Raw genomic sequence first — 13,238 nt, 5'->3', positions numbered from 1 at the left:
GAGGGTTTTTGTTTTTTAAAGGTACGAATGATATGAATACATTTACAGTCTTTATTTGCTGAGGATAAGAAGCCATCAAAAAGAGAATTTGACGAGAGAAGAGTGAGAGAGAAGAATTGGTGGAGCAAGGTCATTAACCAAGTTGGAAGGGATAGAATACAAAGATGCGAGTCAAGGGTGCTTCAGATAGACCTCTCCCGAGACAGGAGGAAAGGAGGTGGTGATGATTATGGATACAGATAAATTTATAGGAGGCAGGGTAGAGGTTGCTCCACAGAGTCCTTGCAGGAGACTCCCACTTAGGGTGGAAGGAGTATATGATTCACTCATGTGATTGGTAGCCTTCTTGGTGTGGTATTGCTGACTCCTGATCATTTGGTGAGGAGGAGTGGAGTGAGGGTGGTTTAGCTTAAGATGGCAGGTATGAACCATCAGGGTAGAGATAGCTTGCAGATATCTCACAAAATTACCTTTCTCATACTTTGTATTAGTTATCTATTGCAGAGTAAGAAATTATCCCAAAAGTTAGTGGCTTCAAATATTTATTATCTCAGAGTGTCTGTGGGTTGGGAATTTGGGAGTGACTGAACTGGTTGCATCTGGTTTCAGGTCTCATGAGGTTGTAGTTGATTGGCTGGGACTTCAATCCACTGAGTGCTCAGCTGGGGCTGGAAGATTTGCCTCCATGATAGTTCATTCACATGTGTGTCGGCCGGAGGCCTGAAATCCTCACCACATGAACTTCTCTAGGGCTTCTGAAGTGTCCTAACAAGGCAGCTGTCTTCCCCTGGAGCAGATGATCCGAGAGAGAGAGAGACAGAGAAACAGAGAGAGAGAGAGACAGAGAAACAGAGAGAGAGACAGAGAAACAGAGAGAGAGACAGAGAGAGACAGAGAAACAGAGAGAGAGAGAGACAGAGAAACAGGGAGAGAGACAGAGAAACAGAGAGAGACAGAGAGAGGGAGAGAGGGAGAGAGAGGGAGAGAGAAAGGCTGTGATGCCGTTTTTGACTCAGTCACAAACCATTGCTTTGTTCTTTTAGAACTGAATCACTAAGTCCAGCCCACACTTGGGAGGGGAATGAATTAAGCTCCACCTCTTGAAGGGAGGAATATCAAATACTTTTTGGACATATTTTTAAACTACCACAATTCTATCAATTGTCAGTTTCTTCAGGGCAGCAAATAAGCTCTTTAAAAATATGTAGATTCAGCCTTTATATCCAGGTGAGAGAGAAGTACAGAAACGTGGGGAGGTGGTTCAGTCACATTTAGCTCACTTTACCATTTGGTCTCCATTGCCGCGAATTAGGCTCAATAACTTGATGTGTTACCTTTTGTAGTTAATTTAAAAAAGTGATTGCTGACCTTTGATTTAATAGAGGATACTTTTAGGAGAAAAAAATGCCATAGTGGGCAAAATATGAATTTTTTATACCAAAATGTGGATTTTGGTAACATTCAATATTAGCTCCTAAACTAGAATTTAGAGGTAGAAGGAAGGAACTAATTTTTTGCAGCAAAGAAATTGAGGACTAAAAGACAAGTACAGGCTGATTTCTGTGAACATATATGATACGAGAGGCAGTATAACACAGACTCTAAAGCCAGACTGTCTAGTTTCAAATCCCAGGTCAGCCATGTCTTAGCCGTATTTGTGCTTAGCTTCTCACTGCCACAACTTCCTCATCTGTAAAATGGGGAATTGTAAGTAGGTAGTTATTTCTGACAATTAGATCAGTAACTACATGTAAAGTGTTTAGAAAAGTGCCTGGCACATAGCAAGCAGTGAATAAATGTTAGCCATTTTATGGTAGCTATATTTTATCATTATAATGGTGAGTTAATACCATGGCATGAACCTTTCAAGGAGTAATATAACATTGTCCAAAATGTTTACAGTCTAAACTTTAGTGGACTTTGTCACTTTTGATGTATATGGAAAGTGTGTTTCTATCCAGCTCCATATCCATTTAAAATACTGTGTCAGATATCACCAGTAGTATTGTATAAGGTCACATCTGCATTTTTTCCTGAAGCAGCCTTTTTTGTTGTAGTAGGTACATAGAAGTTCAATTTCAATTACAGCAGTGTTCTCAGTTCATAGGAATTGGCTATTAAATGGATCTTTTGGGCTCTCTGCATAGCAACATGCTAATAAAAAATAATTTCCTTGAACTTGGTATGATGAGATTGTTGGTAAGCACACATGACCAGTTTCTTCCTCTCCCCCATATCCAAAGACCCTACTTTATTGGATGAATAGTTTGAATATATATTAGGTGGGGTTTTCTGATGTGACTTAAGGCAGAAGATAACAAGATTAAGAGCCAAATAAGAAAATGGAAATACTGGTTTTATTACAAGAAACCTTCTTTAGAATTTTACTTTGCTGATGCTAGTTTTTTTAAAGTTTTATGCCTTCTGGTGTATCAATATGGAAGGGATATATAGAATTCTAGATTAAAAGAATTAAAAGAAACTTGTAGGTTGTGTTCACCAGCCAGTACAAAAAGTGAAAACAAAACCCCACAGCTAATCAATTTATGAGATGCAGAAGTGGAAGGGTTAAACTTTTCACTCATGGCACTTTCTGTTGATGTCTTTGTATCGCTGGCCATATTGAAGAATACACTGAAGGTAGTAATTACTTCTGGTGTGCTGTATGGAGGTGGGTAATATTTATAAATCATGGTTTCTTCTAGATTTGAAGAAGTTGAAGTTAGCTCTTTTTACCCCATTATTAGTAGATATGCTTTCTGCAGCTTTTTAAGAGTTTTGTTTTGTTTTTTGTGCTTTCTATGAATATTTAGGTGAACCAGCATAAATTTCTGGCTATAGCAGTGAGGTTTGCTAAAGTGCAATATTTTTATTGGATGATATGACTTCTTAGATGTTAAAAACTCTTCCATATGTGACATGAAGAACCATTTTTGTAGCACAGATTATGATATTAAAAGGTACTCTACATTTGTTTAGTTTGTTGGTTTATACTGTTTGAATCGTTGGTCATCATATCTGAATAATATCAATAGTTCAGCAATAATTGCCTGGTGATCATTGAACTTTGGTATTTGATCTGCTTTTAAGAATCTCAATAGTATTTTTAGAGCTATGTTATTCATAATTTTTTTTTTTTTTTTTTTTTAGTGCTCCCTAGACTCATGGCCCATGCAATCCAAAAGTTTGGTGCATTTAATACATTTTTTTTTTTTTTTTTCTTTTTGCGGTATGCGGGCCTCTCACTGTTGTGGCCTCTCCCGTTGCGGAGCACAGGCTCCGGACGCGCAGGCCCAGCGGCCATGGCTCACGGGCCCAGCCGCTCCGCGGCATATGGGATCCTCCCAGACCGGGGCACGAACCCGTATCCCCTGCATCGGCAGGCGGACTCTCAACCACTGCGCCACCAGGGAGGCCCTGTAAATTTCTGTTGTTTAATTAAATATATATATTTCTCTTTTATATTTTTATCTTTTACTAACAATACATTAGTCATTGTTTACTGGTGTGCATCTTATGTTTTTTTAACTTTCACCTTGTGTTGAACTGGTTTTCTTTTAAAAAAGAACATTAATGATAGCTTAGCTACCACTGTTATAATGTGTTTCTTGTCAAACACTTTGCTCTGAGTTTTATGTTTGCTCTTCAAGGAAGAGATGGCCATTTTACAACTTGGAAACAGGCTCAAAGAGATTAAGTAACTTGCTTCAGTTATCTCACAGCTAAGGAAGGGCTAGAAGGGATAGAAAGAGGAAGCTTTACATTGCAAATCTGCTTTAAAGCCTATTCTGTTCGATTTCTGTTATTTCTGACTGTTACTTTACCACTTAATTCTGTTGGTCTTTAGAGGTAGTTAATAGTTAATAGGTCAAATTGTGCTTGTTGCATGTAGAATCTTGGGGCTGAAAGGGTCCTGGAATGACTCTTTCTAGGTAGAGAGGATTATTCCCAATCTGTTTGATCTAAGAGGATAATTGTCTATTTTGTTTGTTTAAATGAACAGAATAGGACATTATATAATTTTGCTTTATGTACACAAAGCTGCCAACCCTGACCACATTTCTTAAGGAAACTAAATTTGCTTTTTTTGCCTACCATCTTCTTTTTAAGGTTTTTCCCATTTTCAGGAATCTCAGGCCTTCTGTGATATTCCTGGATCTTGCTTGTTAATGAGAAAAGTAATCTATTGAATTAATTTATACTAATAACACATGGTAATAATTAATGGTAGCTATTATTGAGATACTCTAAAGATATCTTTGCATTTTAAGAGAGAATATTGGTTGGTACTCTATTTGAAGAAATGGATGGTGGGATTTTAGGCCTTGTATCCTGATGGGCAAATTTTTTTAGGCATAGAGGGCTCTTCATATCACTATATGCTCAGTTGGTAATACCAACCTTTATATGCATTCCAATACTATCTTAAATGTAAATGTTTACATATTTCTTTTGCTTGAGATGTTCAATTGCAGGTACTTTTCTGTTTTGTATTATTTTATTTGTGTAGCGTCCTAGAATTGGAAGGAGCATCGCAAAGTCATTTGTTTCAGGCCCGCTGCCTTTAGATTGCTGAGTGCTCAGACTACTTGAGCCATTGTAGAAACAGTTCAAATGAATTAAACACTCTTGAAACTTCATTTTGTATAAAAATGTTGCCATCTGATTTGTGTTTTACTTTTGTTTTGGGTTGTCATTATGCCATAGGAAACTTAAGCAGTCTGTTTTGGCAGTTCCTTTGTGTTGGTATTTACTGAGCTCTTTGGGTCAATTACCTGACTTCTTAATTAAGGAGGATATAAATGACTTTGAAATTGGGACCTCTACAAAGGTATCTCAAGGTAATTTCTTACATATTTACAGAAACCAAACCATACCTGAAAAGTTTTCAAGTAAGTGTATATTCTATAACAGTTAATGTAAAATCAGTCAAGTTTGGTTTATGGGCAAGCAATGCAAAAGTGTGTACAAAGTGCATACTTCACAGAATTTCTAGTATACAGAATGCTGCTATGTGCTAATAGGTATTCAAGCTTGATGTTGAAGAGAATGCTAATGTTGATGAAGCTGAAAGGAGAGCTATGAAGTCGATATATTTTCCAACTCTTAAAACCCATGTAGCACAGGGAACTGTATTGAATATCCTGTGATAAACCATAATGGAAAAGAATATAGAAGAAAAGAATGTCAATGTGTGTATAACTGAGTCACTTTGCAGAGATGGGCACAACAATCTCGTGCCAAACTATAGTTGATTGGCACAATCAACTATACTTCAAAAAAAAAATTAAAAAAACAAAGAAACAAAAAAACCCCACGTAGTTTCCTTTATGGAAAAGGAACTGTGATTAAATTCGAAAAACTTTAATATAATGGTCTGAAGGTATGTGAATGCCTTTTATACAAATAATTGTGACTTTATTATTGCATGAGGGATTTGAGTATGATTAATTTTTTTCCTTCATTTTTGTTATATTTGGAATTGGGTTATCAAAAGGATATTTTGATATCCTTTCCTTAAACTCAAGTGAATGAAAACCAAATTTTCTTGAGTGTGAAAAAGATCATTTAGGACTCTCTTGGCCTTGAGTACAGTGGAAATACTTGCTTACCTTTGGCAATAGCTCATAATTACGTACTTTTTATAATGATGCATTTATTTCATTCTGTTATGAAACAAGTATTTATTGAGAGACTACTGCATACCAGGAACTTTGTTGGATATTGCACACTCAATGAATAGGGCAAGCATATCCTTAAAGAGCGGTTAGCTGTCTAGGTGGGGAGACAGACTTCTAAACTGATAATTACAATACAGTGTGATAAATGCTAAGATACATTTACCACTGTGGCCATCTGGAGCTCACTACCACTGGGGAACTCACAGAGACTAAATAAAATATTCCTCAGAGTTATCCCAAGCCAAGAGCAGGGAAGCTGAAGGTGTTTACCCACCAACTTCCTAGCCATCATTGACATTAACTCTGGCATTTCTGGCTTTCCCTGAGTACAAACTGAGCATGTTCCTGCAGCCAGAAAGCAGCCTACAGTAGGATGTTACAGGTGTTCAGAATGAATAATCTTCTGGTGTAGAGGGGAATGTCAACAGTTTATGGGCAAGACACCAATGGCATTTGTTGCCAGTATCAGGCATTTACACAATGTATTATCTGCTATGTGCTACGCATTGTTCTAAATGCTTTACATATCTGAACTCATCAATTCTCACTGTACAACTCTGTGAGGCAGGTACTGTTAGTGTCCTCATTTAACAGATGAAGAAATAGAGCACAGAGTGGTTAGGTAACTTGCCCATGATCACATAGCTATAATGTCAGAACTGGTTTTTGAACCCAGGTGGTCTAGTACAGAGTCCATGCTCTCAGTCCACATAATGGTCTGCTTTTGGAACAATACAGCCTGAAGCAGGACCTTTTGACTCTTCTGTTTTCCCTTGGTAACTGCTTCCTCTTTCTCCCTTCCTCCAGTGTCTTTCCTGTTAGTGTTCTTTATTTCCTTCCTTGTTTTTAGCTTGCCCCTCTCTAGAACAGTACAGCTGTTCAGCTTCCATTCTTACACTCAAGGCTATCAAATCAAATAATTCTTGCTAAGGTGTTAACTGATCTTTCTGATGTTTTGAGGAAGGCTTTGAGTTTCATATTGCTTGGTATTTGCATTTTAATTTTTAGAAAAGGCAAAGATTTAAGAACCGTAGAAGGAAAGACATGATGGTAGAATGACAGAGGATCAAGTTGATATTTTTGGGTTGGGAAACACCTATTCCTTGGCCATAGTTATAAGGAAAGGCCAAGGGGTGTGTGCTTGGGCAAAAAAAGCCCCTTTCTCGCCTGTCATGTCCTGTCTTCCAGCCACCACCCTCCCTTTTTTCTTTTTAAATTGTAGAAGAATTACAAGCCAATTGTAAAACATTTAAATAATACTTAGTTATCAAGAGTAAAAGTGAAAGTTCTGCTTTACTGATTCTTTTCCTTTCCCCAAATCTCCTCCCACTGCTCTCGGAGGTAATGGCTTAGCTAATGTTTTTGCAGATTAATAAAAGTATATACATATACACACACTATATATGTACATGCATATGTGGTGTATCTATATGGTGTATATATGTAATACACATAATGGATAGTCTTTTTAAAAAATGTAAGTGGAATACTATACATCTTTTTGCTCAACTTGCTTTTCTCCTGCTAACATTACATGTATCCTGGACATTTCCCTGTATTATCCCCTATAGAGCTATTTTATTCTTTTAAAAAGGCTGCATATTATTTCACATGGTAATAGTATTTATATGGTAAGAGTGTACCATAATTTATTTAACTATTTTCCTGTTAATTGACATTTTTTCTGTTTTCTCAGTATGATATATAATGTTGCAGTGACTGTCCTTGAAAAAACATCTTTGTGTCTAAGTATTTCTGAGAAATAAATAGAGCCTTAGAACTGAAATGTTCAAGTCAAGGCATGTACATTTTTATAGTATCTGATAAATTGGTCTTCTCAAAGGCAGTTTACTCCCATCAACTGTATAAGTGCCCATTTCCCCATACTTTTGCCAATATAGTTGTTTTCAGTCTATCTAATTTTTGCTTATAGTGGGTGATAAATTGTGACTATCCCCGATTGCTAGTGTTATTGATTATCTTTCTCTGTGAATTGCCTGTTTATATATTTTCTCATTTTTCTATCAGATTATTTGTATTTTTTGTATTGACTTGTAGGATGACCTCTATTCTTGTAGGACCAATCAAGATTTGGAGTTTTATCTTTAAAAGTCTGATGATACAAGTATTAGATGTTAGATAGTTTTATTCCTTCATGCTAGTGGAAGAGAAAATAGGTTGAATGTAGTATTTGAAAGTATTTTACAGATAATTCATTTTGAAAAGTAATCTTTTTTGGAAAGCTATTTCTAAGAATGTTGGTAGTAGTGGTGGTATTAAATTAGGGACTTTGATAAATCTCTGGTTGTTGTTGTGTTTGATTAAACTGTTTCACATTTTCATGCTTTTCTTTGTATGCCACTAAAATATTAATTGCCACAATTTCTTTTCTAATGTGGACAGCAGTTTTGAAATGAGTACCATGGATTTCAGGAAGAATGAAGAGAAGAATATAGGTGAATCATGAAAATATTGCGAGAACATGTCTTAAAACACGTAGATCAGTGTTACCTTCTTATGTAATAGATAAAAATGCCATTTAAAATGATATGATACTTGAAAACAGTGGCTGTGTTCAAGGCATTGTCACTGGTATTTTGGATACAAAGATGACTAAAACAATCTCTATTGGTCATTATGATTCAGAAGAGAGAGGCAAGATAGATTAGATTCAGGCTATGTATCTTTGGCAGGAATATCAAGGAAGTGAGGCTGTTTTCTTCTATTAAAAAGTGCACGATTTTGATTTGTCCCTATATTGATGGTATTTACTTTGATCACTTAATTAATTGCCAGCTTTTTCAGAGTTCCTCTTTTTCCCTTTGTCATTAATAATTATTTTGGGGAGCAGTTATTTTGAGATGATATGAGTATCCTGTTGCTCATCAAAATTTAATTATTTATATTCGTATGGACTCATAGATTTGTATTTATTAAATGGGTTGTAATTTATTACTGTTATTTATTTTACTGCTTAAATTGTCCCAGATTTTGCCAGTGGGAGCCTCTGGTTTTTATGTCCTTTTGACGTGTTCCCATCATTCTTTGAATACTTCTTTCCTTTCTGGAAAACAAGGCTCATCTTGACTTTCCCTGCCCTAGTTGTGGAATCAGCCATTTCTTCAAGGAGCTCTCTTAATAGAAAACTGTTTTTAGAAGAAAAGTTCTCTGCTCTTTATATTGGGGTGTTGCTGCTCTCAGGGCCTGTTAATGAACATATGCATAATATACATATATACATTTACAGCTATATTTGTTTCTATATCCGTTTATATTGAAAACCGTACCTCCAGTTCTTATCCAGCACCACAGGGTTAATTCTGATTTTCTTCCTTTATATATCCTCTAGCAGTGAGAAACTTGGCTCCCATTATTCTTGGTATATTTACTTACTTGATTAATCCCCTCCCCCATCCCCTGCATGGGCTATCTCCCAGGTGTTCGCCCTTCATATCCCGCTCCTGCATCAATGCAGTACCCCAGATCGCCCTCCTGCATGGAAGCTCTACCCATCTCTTTGGGGTCTGATGCCTTCCACTTGGGTTCTGACACCCTGCACCAGGCAGCCTGCCTGTGTGGATGACCTCACTCGCCCAGGCTCTGACACCTTGAGCTGGACTGCTTCTCCTGCCCCTCTCCCCGTGCCTTGGACCCTCGTCCTTCCACTCAGTCTCCAGCACCCTGTGCCTGACCTATTCCCTGCAAGTATTGCCTCCTCATCCTGCTATGGCTTCAGTACCCTGAAATACTGCCACTTTTCCACTAGCCTCATCACCGCACAAATGGGTATTTAATTTAGGGTATTTAAAGGTATTATTTGGCTCTTATATTCTACTCTAGGCCACTGAGACTCCTGTCCCTCTCTCCACCATGTGCAGGTGCCTGCCTTACTCTGCTTTACCTTATGGCTTTATTTATTTGTTTGTTTGTTTATTTAATAGGAGATGGAACAATCTGCTTTCTCTCTTTTTTTTAATTAATTGGTTTATTTACTTATTTTTGGCTGCATTCCATCTTTGTTGCTGCGCGTGGGCTTTCTCTAGTTGCAGTGAGCGGGGGCTACTCTTCGTTGTGGTGCGTGGGCTTCTCATTGCGGTGGCTTCTCTTGCTGCAGAGCACAGGCTCTAGGCACACGGGCTTCAGCAGTTGTGGCTCGGGGGCTCTAGTTGTGGCACATGGGCCTAGTTGCTCTGTGGCATGTGGGATCTTCCAGGACCAGGGCTCAAACCCGTGTCCCCTGCATTGGCAGGCAGATTCTTAACCACTGTGCCACCAGGGAAGTCCCACGTTATGGCTTTTAGACTGAACTGTTCAGGAAGGGAAGAGGAAGAGGAAACAACCAATTTGTTTTTTATTCCATCATTTGCTCCATGAAAAGGTTTTGCAGTAGGTTCTTATATCAGTCTCCACTTCCTCTTCCTTAAAGGATTGGTGATGTGCCACTTAAACAGTGTGGCAAAGCATATAGCCCCATTTGAGTCTGGATTTTCTGTGTCCAGTGTTGTTTTTACTCACTTACTTTATGCCAGAATGTCTACTGTTTACTTTAGGGCCCCTTGTTAAGTCTTAACCTTTACTTCTGTATTTGCTCAAAATATGTTCTTTTAACTATTGAGACTTTGTTGATTTCTCTTAAAGGTTTTGCATTAACTAGTAATTGGACAAATGTTGGTTAAAACTGTGTGATACTGCAGTTTTCTCTCTTGGTAACTTGAATACCCTCTTTCTAATTACATTCTCTTTGGCTGTGGGTTGTTACAGTGGTGGGTGGTCCAGGTGATGTTGCATGAGGACTGTAGATCCTTTTGGTGGATAGATCACTTTTCCTCTTATGTGGAGATCTGAATGCCAGGGTACATCCCTCATGGAGCATCCCCTAGGAGTCACCAGGTGCTCCTTTCTTCCTCAGTGTGCTGGTGATGCATCTGTAAAATGTTAAAAATAAGTATGAAATAGGTATAGATGTTATTTTATAATGTGTAAACCATTATATAATATGTGAATATTTGGTTTTAGATTATAGGTCTTTTCAAAGTGTTTTCTCTCTTTTAAAACTTTTACTTCTTCTAGTCTACAAAACTGAAAAGGGAAGAAAGAAAGCTCATGTTGTAAAAGTTAGCCTCCAAATTTTAAGTTGCTAGTTGACAGACTTTTAAAAGCCTTGAAAAATACAGCATTTTTCCCAGTTTTATTGAAACATAATTGACATATAACATTGTATTAGTTTAATGTATACAACATAATGATTTGATATATGTATATATTGCAAAATGATTGCCACAGTAAGTTTAGATAACATCCATCACCTCGCATAGTTACACGTTGTTTGTTTTTGTGATGTGAAATTTTAAGATCTCTTAGCAACTTTCAAATATGCAATACAGTATTGTTAACTATAGTCACCATGCTGTTCATTACACTCCCAGAACTTATTTATCTTATAACTGGAAATTTGTACCCTTTGAACATCTTCAATCATTTCCGCCACCCCACGCCTTTGGCCACCACCAGTATTTTCAATATGTGAACATTTTTTACTCTCTAAAACATAGGAAAAAAGGTTTACTGAAAAATGAAAACATTAAAAAAATTTCTCTAGCCATCTTGCCCTTAGGTTTGCATATCACTTTTAATAATAAACCTTTTATTACTGAGCTCTTCATTTTTTAAAAATGCATGTTTAATTTGCCTCTAAATTATACTGATTTCAACAATGTAGAAATATGAAATATTGTAATCTCTTGTAGATAGTATCTTGCAATGTTGTTTCACCCAGTTTTTAAACTTGTTTTGTGATCTATGAAGATAGATTTGTGGCGAGTAAACAGAAAACACTTTTAAGTTTGACAAGCTAACTACTGAATTTCATCTAGAAAGTTGTCCTCACATATTTTTCCTGTTTTAAAATCTGTCCTTCTAGTTGTTCATAAAAGTCACATATACTGTTTGGTCTTAAGGGATTATTAACTGCATAGCTTTCTTTGTCTAACTTCTTTCCCCCCTTTTTCTGATTTATCACAAGATAATTTTGTTATAGGTGGGTTGGGTTAGTCATGTTAATACTGTATTATCAGAGGGATAATTTTCTTGTTTCTTAGATCATAAAATCAGAACTTTCATTCCTCACTTTTTGCTCATTCTCAGTACGTACACACACACACACATACACACACACACACATACATACATTTTTCATGTCTAGTCACAATTTGACATATGTTGTAATTTATCCTGAGCATCCGGTGGCAGGAGATCTGCTTACTGTTCAAACTATCCAGAGTGAATCTAAACTAGGAAGATTGTTTCTCCATGGAATAATGGGAATACACAGCTGATAGAGGTTAAGAAGGATTAATACAACTTAATATATAAATATATTATTATTAAGTAGCAGTTTTTAGGACAAGTCTAGGTGAATTTGTCTAATGTAGATGATTAATACTTACTCCTTTATTGTTGAGATAAATATCTTAGATTAGATTTAAGAATAATTATGTCCCTCTTATTTTGAGCCAGAGTATAGTAAATGAACCCGAGTCTCTGTTCATACTTCGAATGGTGAGATCAGGACATTAAAAATATGATACATTGTTTTATATTTTATGTAGAAATGTGGACATGTTTGTTGTTTGTTATTTTTGCAAATATAACAAATTTCTTATTGAAGAAAGCAGAATATGATTTAATAAACTTTCACATTTATTAAATTCACCTTATTTTCCCCTTACATAGGTTAAGTTCTAAATTTAACCTTTGAACTCTTTCAGACCTTTAGATGCTATTCTGGAAAAACTTAAGTAATGGATCAAAGGAAGAATGAGAGTATTGTTCCTAGTATCACTCAATTAGAAGATTTTCTTACAGAACACAATTCCAATGTTGTTTGGCTTCTTGTTGGTAAGTAGAATATATTTTCTTGTACTTTATTGTTTTTTGTGTATGGATTAACAACTGCCAGATTTTAAGCAGTGGTTGACTGAAGTTAGAATTCTTACAATACCATTTGTTTATTTTTTGGGGAGAAGATTTTAATCTATGTTTCTTTGAATATTTGCTCTGGAAACTGCTCTGGAAGTCTGTTTTCCTTAGATTGCCTCCTTGTCTGACTTAGAAGTGGGATGAGAAGAAAGACGTAGCTTATCTTTCCTGTTTCAGATCAGCTCTTCCATTCCCCATCCCAACATACAAGCAAACACTTTTGTTTTATTATAAAAGTGATAAATCCTTGTGGCAAATATGTTTTTGCCTAATTAATCTTCTCATCTCTTTCCTCACTCTTTATTCACTTGACAGTGGGCTTTTCCAGTAATAAGTTTTTTTGTCTTATATTGCCGAACTTTTCTAGGTGTACACAAATAATACAAGACAGTGTATACTTAAATTGCAGAGAAAGGGAAGAAATACGAGTGAATGAATGAGTATGAACAAATAAGAAGGAGAAATACAAATAAAATACCAAGGAAAGGAGAGATTACTGTAGGCTGTTACTGCCCAGGATGTTTTGTGGAAGAATGGTGTTTGATTTGAACTTTAGCATGGGAATTAGAAAGATACAGA

At 36.4% G+C, this 13,238-nt stretch overlaps 1 protein-coding gene across 2 annotated transcripts in view; it reads left to right on the top strand.

Annotated features, from left to right (window-relative positions):
- Nucleotides 1-13,238, top strand: part of BLTP1 (bridge-like lipid transfer protein family member 1) — a 216,383-nt gene that overhangs the window by 4,544 nt on the left and 198,601 nt on the right. For both annotated transcript variants that reach the window (XM_082606819.1, XM_082606818.1), the window contains exon 3: nt 12,449-12,578. In XM_082606819.1, coding sequence (XP_082462945.1) covers nt 12,482-12,578 — 97 coding nt within the window. In that variant the 5' untranslated portion in view covers nt 12,449-12,481. The remainder of the gene's footprint in view (nt 1-12,448; nt 12,579-13,238) is intronic.

This window comes from Mesoplodon mirus (genome assembly GCF_964341445.2).
Source record: "Mesoplodon mirus genome assembly, chromosome: 2".
NCBI lineage: Eukaryota > Metazoa > Chordata > Mammalia > Artiodactyla > Ziphiidae > Mesoplodon > Mesoplodon mirus.
Note: the sequence above shows the minus strand (reverse complement) of the source record. Positions and strands in the feature narration are given on the sequence as shown.